Consider the following 25866-nt stretch of genomic DNA (forward strand, 5'->3'; position numbering starts at 1 on the left):
ATGAAAGAACTCCACAGTTTGTGCTAAATCACATATAGGAACCACTTTATATAGCAAATCAATTAATTGTTATAATTCACATTTATGGATATCTCCTGGTGATATCTGAATTACAATACACAATGCATCAAACTTTCTTCCTTAGAAAGACCAATATCAAAGACTCTAGATTTCATATGACTTAGATAACTAGTGTCAAAAACTATAAATGGCAATTCTGCAAACAAACAGCCAATATTCAACTGATTCATTTTCTATATAGTACAAAGAAATATGATACTGCAAAGGGGAAGATAAATATCAGAACAAGCTGTTTTCAGAAAAATAAAAGTTGAAAAAATCCTCGTATTATTAGAATCTATTTTACATAGCCTCATATTATTAGAATATATTTTACATATCAAATGAAAAGATGGAAATAACTAGCATTTCCAGGTCAATGCAATCTGAGCTAGAATCAACAACATTTATTTCACTTACCATGTTGAATGTCCCTCATGTCTAAATGAAGACTAGACATTAATATTCCAACAGCTTGAGATCTTTTGTTACTTAACAACTTGACAACCTGCCAAAAGAAACCCAACTATTAATATTCACCTGCATGAAAACATTACAAGATATTTTGCATTACTAGTAACAAATTCAAGAAAGAGTATCTTGTAATCTATATCTGCTTAAAAATGAGTAAAAAAAAAAACAAGTAATTTTCTTATTTTCAAAGCGTACTTCTGCTGCATAAATCCATCAGAAGTGTGGATAACCATGTCATCTAGCTGAATCTTAATCCTAATGGCATCACTATAAAAGTTCCTCCAGACTTCATCCATTATTAGGATGTACACTTTCAACTTCACACTGATGTTACTGAGTGTACGAAACAGGCTGTCATATAAAAAAAATTCCAACTGTGTCTATCTTGGAGTTGTTTTAGTTTCCAAAACCACACCATAATTTCCATCTTTGATGTAAGCTAAAACTGTGAGAATTTGTATTTTATTTGAATGCTTAACATACTAGGCACCAATATGAATTTTATTTAAAAAACAAAATAACCACGTACATATTGGGATTTTCTTTGATCACTTTTAGGGAATATAAAAATGCTTAAAGCTTTTTCATTTTCAAACAAACAAACAAATAAAAAAACCCACACTCTCCAAACATCTTGCTTTAGTGGGTTAAAATTAGCCACTAAAACATACTTTTGTACATACTTGCTTTGCAAGCACAAAAGCAACAAGTAATTCATCGACTGTATTCCATAGGTCTCTAAGCTATTTGAATCCACCTTACTGTAAATTTTATACCATTGTAATGAGAAGCAAGTAGTAACAGGAAAGGATCCTTATCTGGAAAACAACGTGATCCCAGATAAGTAACTTTTCAGTGTAGAGCTACAACCATTATGTGGATAACAGGTTGTATTTAATCTGTTTTATATTGCTGTGTTTTACATTGTACCAAATACACTGAAGAAAACCTTTGTTGTTTGTGAATTATTTGGAGAAAAAAAAAAACTCAGATAATTAGAACTGTAAGTTAAAGTTCTTTTCACATTTTAGTCAGGTACTGTATATTTTTTTTCAGGACACATAGCTTATATCTTAGCATCAAGATGCTATATCACTTACGCTCCCACTGAAAAAATTAGTTTGCAGAAACATGATTAGAAGCAGATTTAGCCAGAATAAATAACCTCATAGTCTAATTCACATCTTAACATCATAAAAGTACCTACAAGGTATTTTCCCTGTGGCATTGCCCACTTTGATTCATTTAAGATTTCACGTAGGCCCATACATGTTGGTAGGTTGATGTCTGAGCAACTGTTGAAGAAAAGTGAAAGCTTGGTCCAGAACTCTGCCACTATGACTCCTTAGAAATAGAAATCTGAGAAATTCTAAGTGCTTACAGTACAGGTTTTGTGAGGATGTGGTTAGCTGGGTGGTCACTTCATTTATTATACTACTGTTTTCCTTAAATCTTCATAAATATCATTGTGCCAGGTATTTCATCTCACTTTTCTCATAGCTTCCCAACTAGCTGAAGTGAAGTAAAAATATAGCATTCTGCTCAAGGATTGAATACATTGCAAATGAGAAAAAACAGGCTATAACTATTCTTCACAAGGTCAAAGACTTAAATTCAAGGCTCTGCTACTGACGTAATCTGCCACAAATGAGCAAGAAATTCCTACGTGATTGTCTAACCCACATAATGTACTATTAGGAATTTAAAAATTGAAATCAAATGAACTGAAACCAAAAGCAATTTCACAGATCAAGGATGAGACAGTCAGTTTTTCTTTTGAAGTCAAAAATATATCATAATTAAGACAAACAGAATTAGGATATCCCACACTTTCCTTTGAATATGCTATCACACGATTTTTAAATTGAACACCTAAATCTCATGTACGTCTGAACGCTGAAATGAAGCTGAGACGAATAATATGATATTTTCTTGCTGTGAAAAGGAGTGTTTATCTATCCACTTCTTTACAATTACAAGTAGTTTACAAAATACAATAAATCTTTGTTAGCAAGGTATGAATCAAGTTTTTTGAACCAGTACACACTACTGTACATTACTGATAAAAAAAACAAAGCAAAACAAAAAAAAAACCCAAACAAAATAAAAGGAGTATCTTGGATTCTATCAGAAGAAAAGTATGTGCAAAGTTTGAAAACGAACAGAAATTCTTTTAACTAGTACTGCTACCAAAGCACATTTCCAGAAAAGCAGCACCAACAATGTGGAATGTTACATAAGTTCAGCAACTTCTCTATAAAGCAGCTCACACCAACAATATTGACAAGGCTGAGTTCAGTACTGGAGATGTTGTAGAAATCATTGATCCCATCCCACCATTATTGCTTTTGCTCAAGTCCAAAACACGTCAGAAACAATAATAAATCAACTTAAGCTTGGTTCTCTCATCTACAGAATAGAGAGAGTCCTTTGCAGCATTTCTTTTGAACAAGAAAAATATCCCAAAGCTGATACAAAAGCAAATTAAAGAATTCAGAAATGTTCCAAAAATCATATAAGAAAATAATCACATGTACGAAATATTGGCAAGAACTCCTCTGGAATAAGTGTGTACAATTCTTGCCATTCAAATTGAAGAGAAATGAATTAAAAATAGAGCTTTTTCTTCCCCTCAACTACTCCTGTGGTCAGGGGAAAAGAAAAATAAAAATCTCCCAGAGAGTAAAATAGCTAGTTCATTGGTCTTTCCCCAAAGAACATTGTCCCTGCACTGAGGTGTGAATGTAACTGAGACCAAGGAAGAGACCACAACCTGGACCCTTCCAAATGAAGCAAAATTATATTGCCCTTATTGGAGATCTGGAGCACAAGGGACAGCTGAAGCCTGTCCTGAATCTACTTGGGAGTGATATTTAAACCTGAATCAAGAAGAAGCTATGAAAACATCTCTCCTACATTTATGATCTTGGTACCCATATACCAGTATATTAAAAAGTTGTAAAATGTCTGTTTCTACCACCCATTACCAGTGTATTCAAATCTAAAGCTCAAAAGGCTAACCAAGATCATGTCTGCAGATATGGGGACCAACAGAGAAGAAAAGATTTAGTATACTATTAAATCCCTTTGAATCCTACATTCCAAAGAAGTCGAGTCTAAAAGTTAACAGGAAAAAGAAATAAGTTGCTTTTTTCTGAAAGTAAACTGATAGAAAGAAGAATAATTATTTACTGAGAGTAATATCCTGCACAGTAATCAGGGAAGAAAAGCACTATCCCTGTCAAGAATAGATTGCCTTTGCTGACAAAATTATGAAGAACAGAGACATTGAAAAAGCAGAACTGTCAGGTGAATGGGCTGCAGAACAGCAATAAAGTGTTTTTATGTAGCAAATATCAGTTTTGTCTGGTAGTATTTAAAAAGTAGATTTTATGTTAGCTTTTTATACTCATCTTTATGCATTCACTCTCATTTCAGTAAACTTCATGAATACTATAGTTTCTCCAATAGGATGGCTGTAACAACAGAATACTAATTCAGAAAATATGAATGTTACCGTAAGTGCCTAAAGCAATTCCCACATTTAAAAATAAAACAATAAAATAAATCAGCTGCATAGTCTAGGCCTACAGGCTACAGACTAGTGACGCCATTCAAAGGCGGAACAACAAAAGGTTGATAAATTCAATCTCTACAAGATCTAACGATCTCAGACACAATACACAGCTCCTTTTTTCTTTGGTTCTGTAACTCTGCTTTAAACAAATTTAAAAAAAATAAATAAAAAGGAAGCTAGAGATATTATCTGCAGTCTAAAGTCTAGGACAAACTTTGTAATTGTTGAGTGGTCTTCATTGTTAAGCAGTAAACAAACTGCATGCCAAATTTGTTCCTGACTGTTTAACACAAGCAAAAATAGTCAAAAAGATATTTAGCGAAAGGTAATGCAAGACACATGTTTGATGAGAACCCCGAAGCAAAAATCTGAAGATTCCCTTTCCCCAGAATAATATTTAGTTAATGCATGGAATTTTGCAATGATGCTTTCTTTCTGGTTCTGATTTTCACTGCTAGCATTAAGCAAAATTATCTCATGGTTCTCAATGGTAAGGAAAACTACTGTACATTACAGAAAGCCATAGCAGGAAACTCCACTGCATAAATGCTGTAGCTTGCAACTTTTGCAGAGAGGCTGCAGAAACCCAAAACTTTCAAACAATCTTAAGAGACCAGCTCAAGGCAATAATGCAGTAAACTTTTGGGCAGGCCATGTGACAACAATTCTTTCCTGCTGATTAAAGTCTATTCTAAATGTGAAAGATGCAAACAAGGTACAGGACCCATCAGATCTTTGACATGTATATCCTCCCATCACTACAGATGTAACAGAAAATACTATGTTCTCATAAAGTTATTTTTAGGTAAATGCAGAAGTGACTTTTGGCTGATAGTGGCAACTACGAAAACAGTGAGTATTTCAACTAGTGAGGACATTTTTGGTAAAAACATGGCATCAAACATTTCTAATTAACACTTAAAGAAAAGCATACACATCATCCAGTCCTAAGTGCCCAACAGCATATCCGTGGCAACTGTACAAAATGATTTAACTGAACACCACTTTTACCACAGAATATCAATTGCAAATTTTAATTTTGAACACCACTTCACCTCCTTACCTGAATCCTCCAAACCTGAAATTCATTCTGTAAACTAACTGGTTACTTTCCCAATTAAAGATCTGCATATATAGAGAAACACTTAAGGTTTCAAAACTCTTTTCATCATACATTCCTAAATGCAACTTGGTGTCATATAAACTAGCACAGCCAACAGCCATATCTGCCAGTTTGTGGATGCTGCAACTTTATGCTTGAGGTTCAATATTAAACTTCTCATTTATCTTTTATTCTTTTAATCTACCCTCTGCTGTGCTTTCATAAAGCAAGCTTTTAACCCTATTGATGAGAAATAGTTCATGTCCTTTTATGTTGTTTTATCCCTAAAATACCATAAAACTGTTACCATAGAAGGAGTCCTTTACTACCAGATTGCTGCCTCAGTTAATATTCCTCTGTTATTACACTAGATGAAAAAATATTCAGATTGCTTAGATTTAGATGTACAGTAATAAGTAAAATAAGTACTGTGTTCCCCAACAGGAGACTGAACAACACAGTAGAATGTTCCTCTCATCAAAAATAATCAGTCTTCTAGTTTCAAGGAATGGAGCGAGGGATGAAGATAAATAACAAAGTTTAAACTCCTTAGCTTAAAAATATATGACAAGGATTTATTTTTTTTTATTCCTAAAGCTCTTCTTTGACAGCTTAGTGCATTGTTATGCACCGCAATTATAGTCACTTCTCTTTTTCTAAATTAAAGGACCAGGCTACATAAAGGTTAGTTTCTATACTTACAGCCCTTATGTTGCTAACTGTCAAAATGTCTTTGTGGGTTCAAATACCACTCCTTTTAATAAAAATAATAATAATAATAAAAAAACCAGAACTCTTAAGCTAAAATTTCCTTAAAAATTGGACATAAAAGTCAAAATTTTTGTGCTTAACATGCAATGTACTTAGCAGTTAATTCTTACATGTGGTCAGCCAAACATATGGTTACATACAGTTACGGTCAGAAGTACATCATTCACTGCATTTACTCCCAATGAATCTTTTCAGTTACAGCTTCTTTTGTTTTCATTTTCACAACTTTGTTGTTGCTGTTTGCACTGGAGTCAGTACTAACAGCCAAAATATAGCTGTAAGGAAAAAACTGTATTGTATTCTAATTTGTCAGCAGTAAAATCAATATTTAAAAGACTTGTATACCTCACTACAAATAAAATAACTTGATGTAAATAACTAGGTTTGCATCGTCATGCCAAAAAAATCTGTTTTACTTACAGATCACTTAGAATCTGATAGAAATACAATTACCTTTTTTTTTTAAAAAAAATAAATACACAGGTTGTGTTTTTACTAACCCATTATGATCACTGCATTAACCTCTAATTTTTGTCTGATATTCATTTTTTCACTCTTCAGGTGAAAACTGTTCTTCCCATAGACACATTTAATTCTGAAATTTGAGTTTGCTTGATGGAATTTTAAGGCTACTGTACTAAAAAGTTTTATTTCTCTTCTCTTTAGCAGAATCAAGGTGGGCAGAGAAATTGGAAAAGAAATATGTATTGTTATCTCTGTATTTTCTGCCCTTCTTCTTCCTTGATGGCATCTACTGATACAATATCCAGTATACTGAGCCATTGCACTAGGGAAGAGAGTTAGAAGTAGCACAGTCCTCCCAGCTATCCAGGGGAAGGATGGGGAAGAAAGTATTTGAAATATCTAGAACTATAGCCTGTGGAAATAGGAGCCCCCAGATCTCCCTGGAAAGATGGCTGTGGCTAAGATGGCTCAACTGAACAGATTCAGGTACAGTAAGAACTGTAATTCTTACTGCACACAGCTCAAAGAGGCAGCTATGTTTCTGCTGTGATTCAAGACTTGGGTTATGCTTTTTAGATAAGCAGCTTTCAATCTCACAGAACAGCTGCAGCTCGCTCACTTTAATCCAAAGCCCATCTTCCCTTTATTTTAGCAGAATTTCAGTAAGACTTTCTCCTACAAAGTTTTAAGTGCATAGGCAAACACAAAGAGGCCATTATCAGATGCTCTACATAGCTCCTGTGTTAAGGAAGGGGCATAATCTTTCTTGTTGATACAGACTCTGTAAGCTTTTAAACAGTAGCAGCCAAAACAGGCCACAAGAGTTTGGTCAGCAGAATCTTTCAGTATTAGCGAGGATACGAATGAAACAGAGAAACCCACAGTTTCTTAGATCACAAGATGAATTTGCAAGATTGTCTGATGCCAAGCACATACTTCTGTTTTTCAACTTGCAAATATATGATCCAAATAAAAGAGAGCAGTAAGAGGAAACAAGAATAAGAAATATGTGGTTAATTGAGGACATCAACCTGGGAAGCCTGACTAGAACAAGATATTTGATACATAGATGCAGTCAAGTAAAATCATGTTTGCAACAGAGAACTTTATAGATATTACAAAAAACACATTAATTCATGTAAAGAAGAGAATGAGAGAAAGAAAGAAATTGCATGCATACTGCATCTCATGAAAGAGATTATCCTTACAAACTGAAAAGAGCTATTATTTAATTTCATAAACAACTTCATGACTTTATTAATAGTTTGCTTGAATAAATAAAAATGATACATCAAACAAATATTTTCAAGACTCCTATATTTGGGGGCAGCAGAACCACAAATGTATTTCTGCAGAGGGCAAGAAATCACCACAAATGGTGGTGCCATTGACACAGTTAATAAATCAAGAAATGTTGATGCCAAAAGCTTCTTAAGCCAGTGCCTCAACTATTTGCAGAGGGAACTAATTCTTCTTTTCAGAATATTGGTTTTATCTTTATGTCATTCATTCTTAATGAATAAACATGACTAATCTTTTATCTACTAACTCAATATGACATTTACCTTATTTACTAGTTTATATCTTAAAAAAAAAAAGAAAAAAAGAAAAGCATTTTATTTCTAGGGGTATTCTATTACCATGGCTTCTTCGTGTTCAACTTAAAAATTCAAAAATGCTGAAATCATTAACTCAATACTCTTACCAATACATCTTGTTTGCATCTAAGGCTTTTGAAACAGAGTGAAACTTAAGTAACTTATTATTTATTTTCTTGGATGGAAGGGGGAGATTAAAATCTTAATGTCAATAGATTAATAGTGGACTTTCCATATGAGAATATCTGTAACATTTTTCTTGTGTTTACATGACAGATTATAAACACATGCTCTGCTCTTGAAAAGTTAAATGCAGTTGCATCTATATCATTTTCCAAAAATAGAGTCAAATGATAATCAGCAAGGCTTCTAAGATGACTATTCAAAAATTAAGAAATCAACCTATGCAACTCATTTCAATCTCCTCTACGTACCTATTAGACTGATGGTGATACCCAGATTTTCTGATTACATACACTGTTTTTCCACTGAACACATTCAGTGCACACTGACCAGTATTTCCCACGTTACAAAAATTTCTAATGTGCATTTACCATTGTTATTTTGTAGGCAGCCTTAATCATCTGACTACCCTTTTCTTCCTGCTTCACTAACTACAAGCTTTTCAGGTCCTGCAGCAAAGAATAAAGCATTTTTTTTCATATTAACAACTTAAATTATTAAGTAACCATAGATCATCATTTTGAATTGTGCTCATTCTGCATAATCCAGGCTGGGTATGAAACAGATCCTATTGAAAATACTATCCAGCCATGTAATTAAAATCAGTATTGTAACTATATGGCATGGTTGAATTAGATGCTCCAAAACAAGGTGTTATCCTTTGCTTGGATTGAATACTAGGGGTTTGACAAAGTATCCATTTGCTCACAGGGTACCCCAGGTCAAGAGTCCCCCCCCCCAGCTTAAACTGACATCTGAGATGAAATACATCAGACAGAATGAGAGGTAAAACGGAATCAGACCTATTATGTTCTATATTCCCATTTCTCTGATCTCCTCAGTTCTTCACTCCCTCCTCAGTTATTCATCTTAGTCTTCCTTTGCCTCTCTCCTCTTGGTCTTTATTTTCCAACCTGCCAGTACAAGGTTAGGAAAAATTTTCAGAATTATACCTAAAGTCCCTCCTGAGCAATGTGAACTGAGTTTTAAAATAGCTTGTAGAGTGGCCAAATTTAAGGAAAGATTTATACAACTAAAGACACATATCTGATATATTTTTTCCATATTTCAAGTCTCTGTTTGAAACTATGTGGACATGAGCAAAAACAGACTTAGCTTTCTTTTTTAACTTCAGCAAAATGAAGGAGATACCCAATGTGTGTGTGTGGGGGGGGGGGGGGGGAGGAAGGACAAAAGAAGAAAGGAGCCTAAAGGACTAACTTTTGGCAAAATTATAAGAACAGTGACTTATAATAAAAGCCAGACAACTTTACTAGGTAGCAATAGCTGTACCACCAGGTCTCTCTGAGCATTAAACAGATATTCTCACTGAGTGAGCCTGCACACATTTACAGCAACTGAGAATTTGACTTCTATGTATTATCAGAGTAAAATAAGCTTTTTGTTACAGCACCAAATGTGAGACAATAATAATCAGCTGCATTCACAAAGGAATATTACCATTTCATTTTTTATGCTATTTTTAAAGTTCTACAATGAATTGTTGTGTAGCCTTCATTCAGTGCTAAGTGTAACATTCAATTTTTTTGAAGAATTACTGATTTAATATTGTCAGCCTCTGAATTTATAGATATATATATTCTTAAATTATTTGCAGTTGATCACAGTAAGAAAAAAACTTGGAAATAATATATGTGTATGGTGAAATTAACTAACTTAATAAAGCAACTATATAGATAATATTGTATGACTTGAAAAAGGGGTACCATATACAAATACTTATGTCATACAAATATATATTTATATATTTAGACACAAAGAAAACATAATGGCATGTAGCATAAATAGTGATGTGTGCAGAATAGTAGTTACTCCAAAAGTAATTTTTCATCAACTATATCACCCCAAAACTATCAAATCTTTGTTCAGATTAGCAAAAATGTTTTTTTTCCCTGATCTGGCCTCCTTTGTAAATATATTTTTATTTCAGCTAACAAAAACAGTCTGTTTCATTAAAATCAGATGTTTACATAGTACACCAAATATTTTATGCATTTGAAAGTTATCTGGGAAATTTTTCTTCACAATTATTTCCAGTGTAGCTAGTATCTTATATCCAACACATACTAACAATACATCCGCTCAGCATACATGTTCCCAAAAGTAAGAAGGAAAAGCAATCGCCAAACTAAAACTTTTCTGGAAATAAGTCCAGGAAGCTTTGCACATCCTGGTTGTATTCTATACAATGCTCTTCTGGAGCTCAACAGGTGACAGAGCACATCTGCTTTGCATAACATATCCCCATAAAAATTACTACAGAAACACCATTTGTAAGATCTTTACAACACCCATAACTATCATAGAATCCATGTAAGTCAGTAACCACTTAAATAGCACTTGGTGCTTCCTATAAAAACATACTTGTGGAATTACAGCCATACTTTCTCAAAATAACTGTTTCTTCTGCTAAAGATGGATGGACTTTATTATCCAAGTGTTTACTGTGGTATAAATGAAGAGAATTTCAAAAATGAAGGCCTGCATTCCAATACTACTGAGAGCGGATATGTAGAATGTATTTTTGAAGCTGTCCTGCTTTAATTTGCTCATGTTAACGTTAAGAAGAGCCCAAATTCTGTTCATAAACACAAACACTTAGCTTGACATCTGCAACAAACCCTAGTTCAAACCGTAGTTCTAATGAAAGCCTGTGTTGCCTTTTTGTACTATAAACAACACAGCTGGTTATCCGTTTGGCTGGTCTTCCCCCCCCCCCCCCCCCAACACACACTAACAAATTAGACCTCTCCATTAGGCAATTTCTCTCTGTTTTGGAGAGCAGTATGTTTATTTGATAAATGGAGCACGAGAAAAACACAAGAGGTTCTCTTATGTCAATTTAGGTGGCCCACAGGAATGTTTGTTCTAAATTATGGCACCTACTTAGATTGCCTTAAATCTGTGTGTGGAAATTTCTGTGACAAACAACTTGTTCTTTTCAAAAAAACAGTTAGGATCAGCCATCTTCTTTTACTTTTATCTAGTTTTATTTATTTATTGAAAAGAGATTTCTTTGTCATTTCAAGAAAAAATAAATACTGCTAATATTAAAATCTGCTTCTAATGTTTATTCACAATCGCTATCTGTTTTTAGTTAACCACTGTTTATGCCAAAAAATTAGAGAGTCATAATTTCTATCATGTCCAGAGATTTGTATCATGAAACCTCATAAAATGTGAATGGACAGTTCACAAGCAAAGCAGCAGGTACAATTTTGCTCTCCTTTGTTTACTTAAAGAGCTATCATATTATTTCAGTGAAGGATAACCATAAAGACAGGCTTTTTGTAGAAGGAGGGAAGAAAAGCAAAGGTCTTGTACTTCACAAATCTGTTGCAGTACAGTGAGGAAGAGGCGGTACACTGCTACCTTTCCTCCCATCCCAACTAGTATGACACAGTGCAGCATACAGGGATATGCCACACACCGTACTTCTCCCCCATCCAGATGGGAGAAAAAGCCTAACTTCACTACCAGTTCTGCTGCGTGCACCTGGTTGCTGGCACAGCCTGCACGTTTGCATTGCCGACCAAAAAATCAATCAAGTGGAGGAAAAAGATTTCTTCAGAATTCCTGGGTGTAAAGCTCATACTCAAACATCAGATCTACTGCATGGGGATTCTGAAGACTTCCACTATATTTTTGATTTGGGAAAATTTGTTATCATCTATACTACAAAATGATAGAAAGAATATCCTAATCTTGATTTGAGTATAGAAAAATGAAGATTAGACAAAAAAATAAAAATTTTAACTACTGGTTAGGATTCTACATGCAAACATTCTTCTCTATAGCCTGGAAGTTGAATTATGAGAACTCTACCATCTATCATATCACCACAGTAATAATCTGATTTTCACATGGATACCAAGATCAGAGGTCTCCATCTAGTCATATTAATATTCAGATTCAATTCTTTTCCCTCAAAAGGTTTAGATTCAACATTTAATACACGCTTCCTATTTTTATTATACTCTCTTCCCATTTCAAGACATGTGCTTGTTTAATATAGGGTTTTCCCAACTGCGCTATTTATTTTTTGTATGCTTAAACTTCATATTCACTATACATAAACATAATAAAAACTCAGAACTCATATCAATTGATATAACATTAGAAGATAGATTCTTAAATGCTGTTTTTCTGGGAAATTATCATAATTTATACCTGTCTCTTTCAGTATTTACTTTACAAAATTTCTCACAATGCTTTATATACTGCTTATTGCACACATGCAGTCAGCATCAAAAGCATGATGTTTGTACCCACTAGTATATGTATTTTTAAACCTCCGGCAAATTTTAAAGTGGATTAAAAAAAAAGATTTTTTGAGGAATACACAACTGAAAAGTAGTTAAAAAGAAAAAAAAAAAAAAAAAAAGAAACACTGTAACATCTGGCTCTGAAACCCATCCTACATTCTCTTATTTTCTTGTATTTCTGCATAGTACATTTTATACATACGTATATATACGTATAGTAACAATTCCACACCAGGCTAATTCATCTCAACCGCATGCAAAAATCTGTCTTTATGTAAATATCAGCCTAGAAAAGATCTGAAATTAAATGAGTACTCACTTGTTTAGTCTTTGTTTTTGTTATGGTGTCCGAAATGGGTTTCTTCCTCTCTTTAACAGCTGTTTTAGAAAACAGTTCTTCAAATTCATGATAATCTATGGAAGGTTCTTCAATTTTTTCCCACACAAGTGAAGCACTAGAATCTCTAAAGTTAAGCAAAAGACCTATGTAGGGCAATGTCAAACTAAATAGTCATAAATGGTGGAATAAAGAGAATAAAATAGCAGCAATTTACAAGTGATTGCCTAACTTTTACTAGCAGTATTTTGATAAGACATACTGTTGATTTTCTCCTGTACTTTCTTGTTTGCTTGGTTGTTCACATACACTAATGATCAGACTCATTTATATTCACCTACTTTACATACAGAGGAGTATAAACAGGCTGTATATAGTCTATAAAACATACATGCACACAAAGAGGTATAGAAATGGACAGTTATCTGCAGAGTACTCATATGACAGTGGCAAGAAAAACTTGAAAGAAAGAAATAATCCATCATTAAATAACAAAGTAGAAGGGCTGGACAAGCAGGACTGAGAAACAAAGAAAACATACAGAAACATCCTTCTGTGAGCAACTGTGACATTTTATGAACAAAAATAAGCATCAACAACCACACCCAAGTATCCCAGAGACATGTCAGCCAGTAAGTGCTAAAGGAACAGCCTAGTGCCACCATGCAGATAAATTACAATTTCAATCTAGCTGCTGAATGCATGAGGTGCAGAAAAAAGGATTTCTAGGTCACTGGACAACGGAAGAGGAAGATAAGTGTGTTCAGCATACTTTCATCTAAACAGAAAAGACCCCCAAAACTTGCAAGCTACTCCAGAGAGAGAGAGACCGACCAAATCTAGATACCTTGGAGGTGGGGGGGGGGGTGGTGGTGGGAAGCACAAGTGTGACATTTAAAAATGAATTCACACAATACTTAATGGCATATAATTACACTGGGATTTCTGATTAACACATGATGTGCAGCCTTTAAGAACAGCTGAAAACCTCCAAAGAGCTTTCATGTGTAAATAAGGTTACTCATTCAGTTTCTGTGCTTTAAATAGAGCAGATACCCTATTTAAATAGAAAACTACAAATAAAATTCTGCGCTCACTGAGTCTCTTCCAAAGGTTCATGCAGTAAGAAATAAAGTCTTTTGCTAATAACATACTACACTATCAGGACAGACACAAAGTGAAAACCACACTCTCTCTGCTACTATATAATTTACCTTTTACTGTGGAGCTGAATTCTTGTCCAATAAAGAGGTTTCATTGGTCGAGAAGGCTCTATCACATGTTTCCTGCTCCCTTTCTCCTGATTGATCCCCATCGCAAATAAACCAGATGGTAATGGAGGAGGAAGAAACCCACAGACTTGTGGGACTGCTGGATAGGTGCTACTCTGAGCTAGTGATGGAGGGGGTGGTGCAGCTCCAGGCAAAGGCGGTGGGACTGATGGTGGCATTCCCAGGCCAGGCAGAGGTGGTGGAGGAGGAAGGGGGACACCGGCACCAGGCAGGGGGGGTGGTGGAGGAGGAAGGGGGACACCGGCACCAGGCAGGGGGGGTGGTGGAGGAGGAAGGGGGACACCGGCACCAGGCAGGGGGGGTGGTGGAGGAGGAAGGGGGACACCGGCACCAGGCAGAGGGGGTGGTGGAGGAGGAAGGGGGACACCGGCACCAGGCAGGGGGGGTGGTGGAGGAGGAAGGGGGACACCGGCACCAGGCAGGGGGGGTGGTGGAGGAGGAAGGGGGACACCGGCACCAGGCAGAGGGGGTGGTGGAGGAGGAAGGGGGACACCGGCACCAGGCAGGGGGGGTGGTGGAGGAGGAAGGGGGACACCGGCACCAGGCAGGGGGGGTGGAGGAGGAGGGAGAGAGGGGGGAATGCCCTCTCCAGGTACAGGCTGGAGAACTGGTGGCACTCCTGCTCCAGGCAGAGGTAGTGCTGTGGGTGGGGGTGGCACTCCCAGGCCAGGTAAAGGGGGAAGTGGCGGAGGGACACTGGCCCCAGGTAAAGGTGGTGGTGGGGGTGGGATACCTCCACTGGGCAGAAGTGGTGGTGGAGGTGGTGTTGGGACTCCAGCACCTGGAAGAGGCGGGGCTGGAGGCAGCATCCATATCTCCTCACCTGGCGAAGGTGGAGGAGGAGGCATCAGGATGCTGGGCAAAGAATGGTCTAGGTGTGGCACTGCTGGAGGGAGTCCTGAACTGGGCAGGGGTGGTGGGGGTGGTCCTCCAGGCAAGGGTGCAAGTGGAGCCAGGCTGGGGGCTGGAAGTGATGGGAGAATGCAGTAAGAGGGTTCTGGTGGCACAGACAGGGAACATTCAATACAAGTCACATTGCCAATACTTAGAGGCTGCTGGGGAGCTGGCAATCCAGTCTCTCCTTCAAATGCAAGGGACAAATTAACTTTGGGTTCTGGAAGAGGTGACTGTGGTGTACTTTGTACCGACTGGCTTGCATCCAGCGGCACTGAGATTAGTTTCGGTGACAAAATTAAGGAGATTTCAGAACAAAACGTGGGCTGTAGTTCCAGAGTTGGCAATTGCTGAGTCGGCCCTTCACTTTTGCCCCCTTCCAAGCATGGTGGTGAGGGTGGCTGTGGCAGTGCATTGGCTGAAGGCATTGTGTGTGTTAAATAATCTTCTGTTGGTGATGTTTGTACAGACCTTGCTTGTGACACAGTTCTGAATACAACCTCCTCTCTGTTTGTTTGAAGAGTCACAATACTGAGTTCCTTGCAGACCGAGTGTCTGTGCTCATTTTCCTGTTCCCTCGCTGCGATCTGTACTTCTGTAGCAGGGAATTGTTTCTCTAGTTCTGCAATTTTGGTCCTCAGATCCTCAATAGTTTGCTCAAGCTGTTGGATGACATTGGCATGCTCCTCAGATTTAACCTCAAAATCATCCTTAAAATAATAATAAAAATATAATAATCACAAAACAGATAATATTTGTTACTATATTAAAAAATAAAACTTAGATCAAGGATATTGGTATTCCATATGTTCAGAAAGACAGTTACAACAAGCCTTTAAAAACAGAGATATTATTTTGGCTAGCTGTATCTTACAATGGAAGAAGAGACTTTAGGAAAATGACTTACTTCAGTATTGAACTACTTTCCTCAATGTGAGCACTCTTTGGTCTGTGATTATCTTTTGTCAAAACCAAAAATTAGCAAAAACCTCTCTTTCCCTCCAAACACACTGATCAAGAAAACAATCAACCACTGAATACAACTACCACAAAAGCATGTGTGTTTGTGAGCGTGCACACATGGATGTGCTGATACGGAGGCAGGAAGGACACTGCATTAATTCAAATTTTTTAACTGAAAATATGTTAAATGTTTCTTCAGAATGATGCATTATGCATAACAGCTTGGCATACTGTTGAAAGCTAGATTTCAATACATGCCTTAATACAATACAGATTACAAAAGCAGAATATTATGAATGCTCACTTTTTTAAAACAGCTAGCCTCAGAACAGAGAATGCTTTTCTCCAGCCAACACACTTGGGAAGGAAAGAAATAAGACAGAAAAAGAGAACTTCCCTTCCACCTAAGATCTGAAACTCCTCAACAATTGACAAACTGAGTGAGTAGTATTAGAAAAGCTTCCTTTGTGGGATGGTTATTCTGTAATTAGGCAATTTTCACATTTTTTCATATATATTTTTTTCTGAAGCATCTGATCCTCCCTGATGCAGAATGAATAGAAAAAACATTAGTCTTAGACAGCACAGGAATTCCTACATTCCTAAGTAACTATCAGTACCAAACTGTACTCAGTGTAATGGGTATGTGGTTTATCAGACGGTACTAAGGGAAACCACGTAGTCCAAGAATAGCCATTTGCACTTACTCAGGAGAGCTGAGCAGGAGACAGAGCAGACATGACCTTATAACACAAAGTCTTTCAATAAAGAACTTGCCTAAGTTGAACTTTTTTTTATTCTTACATGCATTCACTTTTTAATGATTTTTTTTTTAATTTAGAATTGTGGTCACCAATATCACCACTTTGAGCATTTATAAGAATTCTTTACCATGAAACAGGTTTCCCAAGTGGTTATGACACAACGTCACAACCATTGTGCCTTTCTGTTTTCTCTTATAAAATGATAAAATTCACAGATGAGATTGTAGACTTTCTTCATATGTAAAATATGAATATTTGAAAGATTCCAAGCTTTGTAAAGAAACCTCCAAAGAAACACACAGTATCTGATTAATACTAATTGCCTTGGTTTGTATCATGAAGATGATCGTTTCTGTCTCACCCTTTGACACATAAAACTTTTAAAAGTCAATTTTTCTTCTGGAAAATGAACTCATAACTTCCAGCTGAGAACTATTAATAAAATATATGTTCATTAATACTTACAAAATTGTTCCTACACAGAACTGATTTTCAAGCATAACATTTCAATTTCATCTTCATCTTAGAGTTTTCCAGCTTTCCAAAACAATTCCAGAAGTAAAATAGTAATTCCTACATGCAAACCGGTTGCTTGTTTTTGAAACACTCTCATCAAAATTTACAGCCTTCTGCATTGTCTGAACTTTCTGGAATGGCAATATGAAACCAAAGTTACGGATTACAAGTAGGTCTCCCTAAAAACGTATAGGTCTCTGTACCAAACTCTGAAGAGGAATGTAAACCAGTTAGAGGGAGGAACCTTAAAAAAGGGTTTGGATGAGTGGTGAAGGACTGAACAAAGACTTACTAACAAACAATATTACAGTATAACAAGTAAAAAAAAAAATGACTGAAAAAGATGCTTCCATTACAGACTATTCATGCTGCTTTTAGTCAATGCACTCGGCTTCCTGTAACAACTCAGTACCTTGTAGTAGCAATAGTATTGCTGAATAAGTTCATTAAAAATTCAAACGTTTAATACTTAGCATTAGATCCCTCATGTAAAGTTCAGCTCCTCCACCAGTCTTCTGCAAATACAATAATATAAGGCCTAACGATACTTCAAAAGGCCAACAATAGCAAAGCAAACGTGCTCCTAAGATTATTAAGCCCACAAGTCAGTCTTCAGTTATTCAAGAAGAAATGCAATTTTCCAAGACTGTAACCTTCCTAAGCTCCCTTTTTACATTAAAAGAACAATTTACCACATGCTTTATGGAAGTTATAGCTTCCCAGTTCTATCTGAATTGGAAGGTTAATTCCTGCCACAAACAAACTGAAGTCAACAGAATTAGACACAATATTAAATGGCTCCAAAGAGATTTACCTTCACGACGGCTGATCTCAGAAGAACAGTTCACTGCTTTAAAAATTCGTTTATTCAGGAGATTGGATTCAATTTTACACAAGAACAAAAGGTAATTCTTGAATCTTGAAATTCTACCTGAACTACAGGAAAAACCTAGAATTCAATGTTATACATGAGAATTCACCCTGCAGACCATTAAACTTATTACAAGAGAAGAAGTATTTTAAAAATTTAAATAAATGGGCAAACAAGTGACATGATTAAGAAATTGCAGAGAATAAACAAAAATGTCCTGATGAATGAAAGTAACCTTTTGCTCCATGCCCTAAGAGACTATATTTCTGCTGTCCTTCAGATATGACTTTGCATAATTTCAGACAAGATGATAAATTTGCTATTGTGTTGTTACCTAAGAATTACCAATCTATCCTTTTTTTCAGTGACAATACATTATGAACAGATGAAGCTTTGCGCTGAATGTTGAGATATTTATCCAGAGGAACTTGCTTGCATGCTTTAAATTTATTGGGGGGGGGGGGAGTGGGCAGTATTTATATGTTTCAGTAATTATTTCAGATAAATTGAGATATTTTTCATTTTGCCTTTTAAGATGCCCTCAGCCTAAAGTCTCATTAGATTAGATTTCCGCCTCTTCCCCAATAAGAAGTTTGAGGTCTTTCCCCGAATCAGAAAGGTCTGTATCAAACATAAGCCACAGAAAGTTTCTACTACCCTTAAAGAAGGATGTATAGACAGAAGGACAGATGGATGGATGGATGGATGGAAGAAAAAAGAATACGGCTGATCAGACATGAAAATTAGACATTTTTCTCAGAAAAGCAAGCAAAGGAAGACATCATTTTCTATACATGTAAAAGATGGTCAAAAGTTGTTCCCAAGAACTAGAAGATCCACTTAGAATTTTTTTTTATGCATACACACACACACACACACACATATAGGAAAAGAAGGATTAGTTTTAATCCAAAGGACAATTTCACAGCAGAAGCCTACAGGGTTTAAAAGAGACATGAGGGAACTCTGTCTTGCCTAGAGTTCTTACCCAGGACCCAGGTATTGTGGAACAGTCTTCTTTCTGGAAAGAAAGAAAGAAATGTGGAAGCATAACCCTTACTTTAGCTGGGTGACTTCAGTTTGAGAGTTGATAGGAAAAAAAGATCCAAAGGTGTATTATTATAGAATGGTGATCAGCATTTCTCAAACAAGTTGCATGCATTCCATGTGCAGTAAGCTGGATGCATCTGGGACTGCTGGCTGTATCTGTGTTGCATTGATAGACCTGCGTACGTACAGTATCAGATACATTCAAGAATACTGGCTTTACGACATGGGGGATGCACACATACAAAATGCCTGTACAGTACATCCAGCTCATTCAAACTTTGCCATGTTTACCACATACACACATTAGATGTCCAGCACATAGCTGATCTATGTAGGCAAAGAAAGAACATGCCCAGGATCTTCAAACATCTAGAACAGACTGCTGCGATCTCCTCCAAGTCTGTCTGATGTCCTAGTTTCTCAGACAAGTGTCTGAAGCCTACAGATCCTTCCATGACTAAATTTCCAGGTAGAAAAAGAGCACACATCTGCAAAACTTAGCCCTAGCCAAAATACACGTATCAACTTGCATTTACTTACATACTTTATGAACAGTAATAATACGTCTTTGTCTTCTGAAAATAAATAGAATGACTGTTCTTAAAGGTAATTTTGGAAAATTTAATAAAGACAGATGATAGTTTATTTTTATAAGTTAATGTCTCTTACTATTATAAGCCAATAGCATCAGCAATTTGATCATTTCCAACAGTTTGTCACTTACCATCATGAAGTTTCCTCTCCGGGTGGAATTCATATTTAGATGATAGGCCCATAATTTTGGGTTTGTTTTGTTTATTTTTCTCCCTCCAAAACATTAACCTATGAGTTCCTTTACAGTACAACTCATAAATGAGAGCCTGTGCTGCTACCTGATTGCAAATATATACATAAAATGGAAGCACACACATAAACAAAACTCAGACAGAAAATAAAGACCCCTCAGGTCCTCCAATACAGCAACACCTGGTACTAGCAGTGTTCAGTTACTTGGAAGGGTACCCTTTCCAACCATTTTGTTGATAAAAACTTCCTTTCCAGGCAAAGTGGAAAAACAAACAAACAAACAAACAAACAAAAAAAAAAACCTTGAGAATTTATGCTGGCACAAAGTAGTATCACTGCAAGAATTTTAATCCTTTCAGTCAGAAAAATGCGGTAACTCTTCAGATTCCTCTCTAACTTATTTTCAAAGCTACTTCTTATGACCACAAATCGAGCTAAAAAAAAAAAAAAAAAAAAAAAAAAAAAAAAAAAAAAAAAAAAAAAAAAAAAAAAAAAAAAAGGAACTACAACATTTTAGCAAGCATTTCCAATGCTACAGATATTGTCAAATAGGAAGTGTTGATGAACACTTGATTTGCATTAAGAACTTAACAAAATAGCATTTAATTATTTTTCACATTTCACTTAAACTACAAAGCACATTGGAACATTTAGTTTTATAGTAATAGAGGTTGAGTCAGAATCTGGCCAACTTGCCTAGGGCTTCATGAAAAATTGCTGAAGGAGTGGGATTAGTATTGGATACTGTTTTGTTCCTCGAACTACCAGGTCAATTCTCTTTCGAGAAGCTTTTATTATATCAAAAGTGTGTGTATGGGGGCAAAGGGTGTACGTTTTCAAATAGCATAAGCTATGCTCCATGTGTTTTACTACAGCCACGTGGAAATACAATGCACAGCTTCACAAGCTAGCACTAAACAAACAAGCCCTAGAATAGAAGCAGTATAGAGCTCTGCTTTGCCTAAACTGATAAACTTTATTTGGTGATATGAGCTGATCTCTTGCACAGTGACACTGCAGCATAAGAATTGCACCAGCCTGCGCTGTGCTGGCACTGGGAATCTTTAGCTCCTACTATGCCAAGGTATTTTGATAGCCTTTGTTACATTGGAGGAGCCTTGTAAGTGCTGTTTATGAGCTGCAATTCAAATTTGAAATCTCCACTCTCTCTTCTGCTGCATTCTGTCTGGGGGTTATGAAATGTGCCTAACTAAGGCTAAAATGTGTCTGATCAGCTAAGAGGTTTCATCAAACCTACTATCGATGACAAAAAGCATTACATTAGAAATCTAATTGTTACAATTCAAATTCAACTAAACAAACATACGATCAGCAGGCAGCGCAGGCTTTTGAACAAAGACGAATGCATTACGAGAGCTAACTTCTGAAGCTGGAGGTCATAAGAAAACATTTTTGTTCACACTCAGCTTTTTAAAGTTTCTGTTTCAAAACTGTTGTTTGAATTCCTTATCTCTAGGCTAAGCACATTTCAGAAAATAAGACCTCAGTTCATCACAATCCCCATTTTGGTCAGAAAACTTGATGTCCAGAGACTGAAAATTTGTAGAGTCTTCTCTAAAATCATAAAGGTTCTTAACTGAAGTGAAATATGACCTTAGGTTATTACTAAACTATGCTGCAACAGAAACCTCAAAAGAGATTTTGTAGAGAAGAGACAATACAATATAAAAGAAAACCTTGTAAAACCACTGACCATCCTAGGAGCTACACAGAAGCATAACTAAGTATAACTATTTTCCACTTATGTAGTACTACTTTTAGACTGTACAAGTAGTATTTTTGTAATCCAGCTGGTGAGAAAGTGTTTAGACATGATTTATAGAAAACAAATTTTGAATGTTTCCCTTCCAGCATATTTGAAGTCATTATTAGAGAAGCATGAATTAGTACAGCAGTACTTTAAAATGGCTTCAAAAAGATTCCAGATAGCTTCATTTAACCCAGAAACTTCCTGTCAGCCACCACAGCATAAAGCAGTAAAATACATAAACGAAACGAGAGGTAAAAAAAGAGGTTCATCTTTAGTAGTTCTGACTACAATCTTGCTCTGCCTATTTCTTCTGTCTCTGTTGAAGATCACATGACTGCCATTCTCAAATCTTTCAGCAAAGATTTAATTGAAACTTAGCTACCTATGCCAGTAGCCTGATAAAGCAGCAGGTAGCTAAAGAGTCAAGCATTTATTTAAAAGTTGGGATAAAAAAAATGTTATGAATTTACTTTATACCTGACATTTAAACCGCTTATTGGAATGCCTGTCATGTGACATTATCACTTCCTTTCTTCTACTCCCTACATTTGGTCTAAAGTATTTGAACTGAAAGTCTAAAAGGTTTGGGCAGGTTTTTCTATGTATTCAGGCCAAGGAGATCACCTCATTTCATTCTGTTAAAATACGAAACAAAAATCTGGCATACCTGGAAAATTACTACATTAACATACTGCAGAAAGGAGCTGATCTTACTTCAGACCAGGCCTTTTCTTGATTTTTGGTTCAGCCCGTGGTGGACCAGCACGCTGGGAGGTAAGCGCCGTGTAAACTACCTCATTCTATTGTTATTTCTTTTTGTTTTGTCTACAGAAGCTATACTAGTTTTTAATGTTAGAAATAACAGTTAGAATTCTATTGCCCCAAACGAGAACAATAATGTAATCTAGATTTGGAGCATTCTGAACAGCTTTCATTTTTTATCCTGATACTACCGGATAGCAAAAAAAGACAATGATTTTCCAGGTGAACTTTCCTACATCCTGATAAGCAACCATCTGGCATTTGATACTTCTACAGAGCGCTTGCCTTTTCCATCTAAAGTTCAGCCAGACCACAAAATGGGAGGTTCACATGTTGCTTTTGTTTCAGGGCTTCCAGCAGGGAACAAGCAGCAAAAAAATTACCCATAATAAGATCAAATCTTATTACGATAGTGAGGGATAAATAGTCTTCACTGCCCTGAAATACACGTCTCCTACTCACAGCAGAAGTTTGGGGAAATGGAATCAATCTTTACAAGCGTGCCCATCAATATGCTGAAGGCTGGGGGCTGGAGTCACCTTCTCTAACTCTTTCAAAGTAGGAAGGCTCTACTAGAAGTAAAGATGCATCATTTTGGTGAAAGAAAGTTAAATAAAATCAATGACAAATCAAATCATTGAAGATGACTTGTATGTTTTGGGATGTTAAGTGAAAAAGGGCATTAGAAAAAATAATTCTCCTAAGATGAATACTCAAAACAGGAAGTAACTGATATACAGCAATCTGCAAGTTAGTTCTTATCTGTACTTTTGGGCCTTCGATATATCCACTGGCTCTGAAAAGCAAATAAAAATGACAAATATGTATTTAAAATATTTGGAAAAAGTAAAAGCAACCAAAGTGATCTCACTGGTGTTACTTACGAAAATTTTAATTAAAGAAATTAATGATAATTAATTCCTAATCTGATTGTAAAGTGAAGTTAAAATGGCTAGTCTGTCTTCATATCCGAAGACTAGACACGCATAGTATCATTCTTATTGACTTTACTTTTCAATTCTAACTCAGTTACAGCAACATATCATGATTACATTTTGTTTAAAAATAACGTAGAAATACCCAGACTGAAGTACATACTTTAAGACCAATAAAAACGAGTCTTAAAAAAAAAATCTGATCTCATTTCTACACACAAGGTCCAGTAGAAATTCTCACCATCTAAACCACTGTAAAGTAGCATCTGATTTTTAATACTGAGAGTTGCAATAGAAGTATTTTATTTTTAGATCATGACCCACTTTTGACTGGATCACGTCTCTCAGATTGGTTAAGCCAACTTGACAAAAGAGACCAGGTTGTCCTGCAAGGAATGTCTCAGGAAATTTTCTTTCACTGACCCGAATTGAAGATATGTTTTATGAATTTATATTTTTATATGTACACATTCATAATTTTTAATGCTGCTCTCTTGTATTTCTTAAGAAAATTTCTTCATCTGTTCTCTTCAGTTCAAATACTACTTCAGTGGCTATCTTTTGAGTAGTTTTAAAGATAGATATATGCTATAGTATTTCAAATATTTTATTTAGTATAGTATGGCAACATTGAATATACAAAAGCTCTCTTTGTTTTTATTTCTTTTCAACAGGTGAGAGGAACTTCACATGCAAATAACCAAACTTCTGCTTTAAAGCACTTGGGGCAGCAAGGGAGGCAAGGAGCTGAATTTCAGTTTTAGAGAATTTAAGAAAGCAATTCTTAGTTTATCAATTAGTACATATAACAATAGCATGTGTTTTGCTCTGACCAGGAATGTATAAATAATATCAACACACTCAATTTACCCATTTTCAGGAGTGAAAGAGTGGAGGAAAAAAATACAATTTTAAACTGCATTTTGAATTCTGCTGGCATAAGTGCATGCATATCATGCGTTTCTATCTGCTATTTGCTCAGGGAAATGTCAGTTTGTTGTAAAGAACAAGAGAGAAGACACTCAACAGTGCCCAGTATCATAAGGAGAAGAGCTAACCCATGCAATATACAACAGCTTTTCAGAACTTTGGCTGTACCATGAGAGACTTGATTCCAAGATTTTGAGTATCATCAAGTAATTTTGATAAAATCAAGTAAGCCTGTCTTAGCTTTACTCTTGTTTCTCCTTGTTTTTCCAGGGATGGAAGAAAGGGAAGTCTATAATCAACTTTCATTGCATAGAATTTGCAGGCATACAGTTGAAGCACTATTAATGAACTGAAATTGGTGCTACTTTTCAAAGAAGTTATCTCCCAAATGACAGAGAGTTCTGTCTTAGATTTATCTAAGTAGACAGAATAGTCAAAATTGGAAAAGTAATTTCCAAAGGTCTCAGATCTTTGCAAAGGAAAACAGTAACCAGTAACATAGGTCATGAAGAAAGAAGGCAAACCACACAATCTATGCTTAAGGTGGCAATATTAAGAACAGAAAGCAAGCAGAAGGATTTAAAGTGGGATGATGGCAGCATTTTGATAACATGACATGGCTTTCTGAATAGGCTGACTTTGGTAAGATATTGAATTTTGGCCAGCAGATCAAAAACTGAAATATGGCTGGAAAACGCAAAATGCTTATTATCATCACTAGATACAAAATTTATATTCTGCTCTGCCACATTCACATGAAAGTCTCATGTGGAGAAGTCTGGAAATTGGTTTAATCACCTCAACTTGACCAGAATTTTCTTGTCTTCATTTTAACCAACCGTGTTTGAGCTAGAACTAATTTACAGGAAATACACGAGCTCTTAGAGCACACCTTTTCCTTTTAAGCCACTGTGAAAATATCAAATCTGAAATGTAGCAATTAATCACAAAGAAAGCCTTACTGTTTAGATTTTACTACTGGCCACACAAAGCAGGAAAGTATATGTTAACTCTACTGTATATCCATCCTTGGAGATAACCAGACAAATTCCTGAGAAATCTGACCAAATATCTAAGCCTTGCTTGTGCCTATTCAGCCCTACATATACTGTAATTTTTATGCTGTTATTTTAGAGCTGTAATTGAGGTAACATGCCACGTATCAGAGCGAGAAAACAGAATAAAGAACTTTTCCAATTCAAGAGAGCATACAAATAAAACTTCATCTTGAAGTTAACATTAAGAATTATTAAAATAAAACAAAAACTGTAGGCTTACTGTGGCCAAGGTTAAGGGTGCAAAAATGTCTATTGTCATCTTCAGTGGAAATTATACTGATGTATTACTCCTTTTGAAAAAAGCAAACACTATTTTCAAGCAAAACAATGTAAGTCAATCCAAGCATCAGGGAGTTTGGAAACAATATAAAATACTAATATTCTTTCAAATGATTAAATGCTTTTATTTTGCTACCATGCA

The 25866-nt window shown here is 35.9% G+C and overlaps 1 protein-coding gene across 1 annotated transcript in view; it reads right to left on the minus strand.

Annotated features, from left to right (window-relative positions):
• FMN2 (formin 2) overlaps positions 1-25866 on the minus strand; it is a 164249-nt gene that overhangs the window by 93884 nt on the left and 44499 nt on the right. The window contains exons 5-8 of the mRNA XM_062573654.1: positions 14969-15749; positions 14068-14878; positions 12836-12980; positions 481-568 (exon numbers count right to left, since the gene is read on the minus strand). Coding sequence (XP_062429638.1) covers positions 481-568; positions 12836-12980; positions 14068-14878; positions 14969-15749 — 1825 coding nt within the window. The remainder of the gene's footprint in view (positions 1-480; positions 569-12835; positions 12981-14067; positions 14879-14968; positions 15750-25866) is intronic.

The sequence above is a fragment of the Rhea pennata genome, chromosome 3, assembly GCF_028389875.1.
Source record: "Rhea pennata isolate bPtePen1 chromosome 3, bPtePen1.pri, whole genome shotgun sequence".
Taxonomy (NCBI): domain Eukaryota; kingdom Metazoa; phylum Chordata; class Aves; order Rheiformes; family Rheidae; genus Rhea; species Rhea pennata.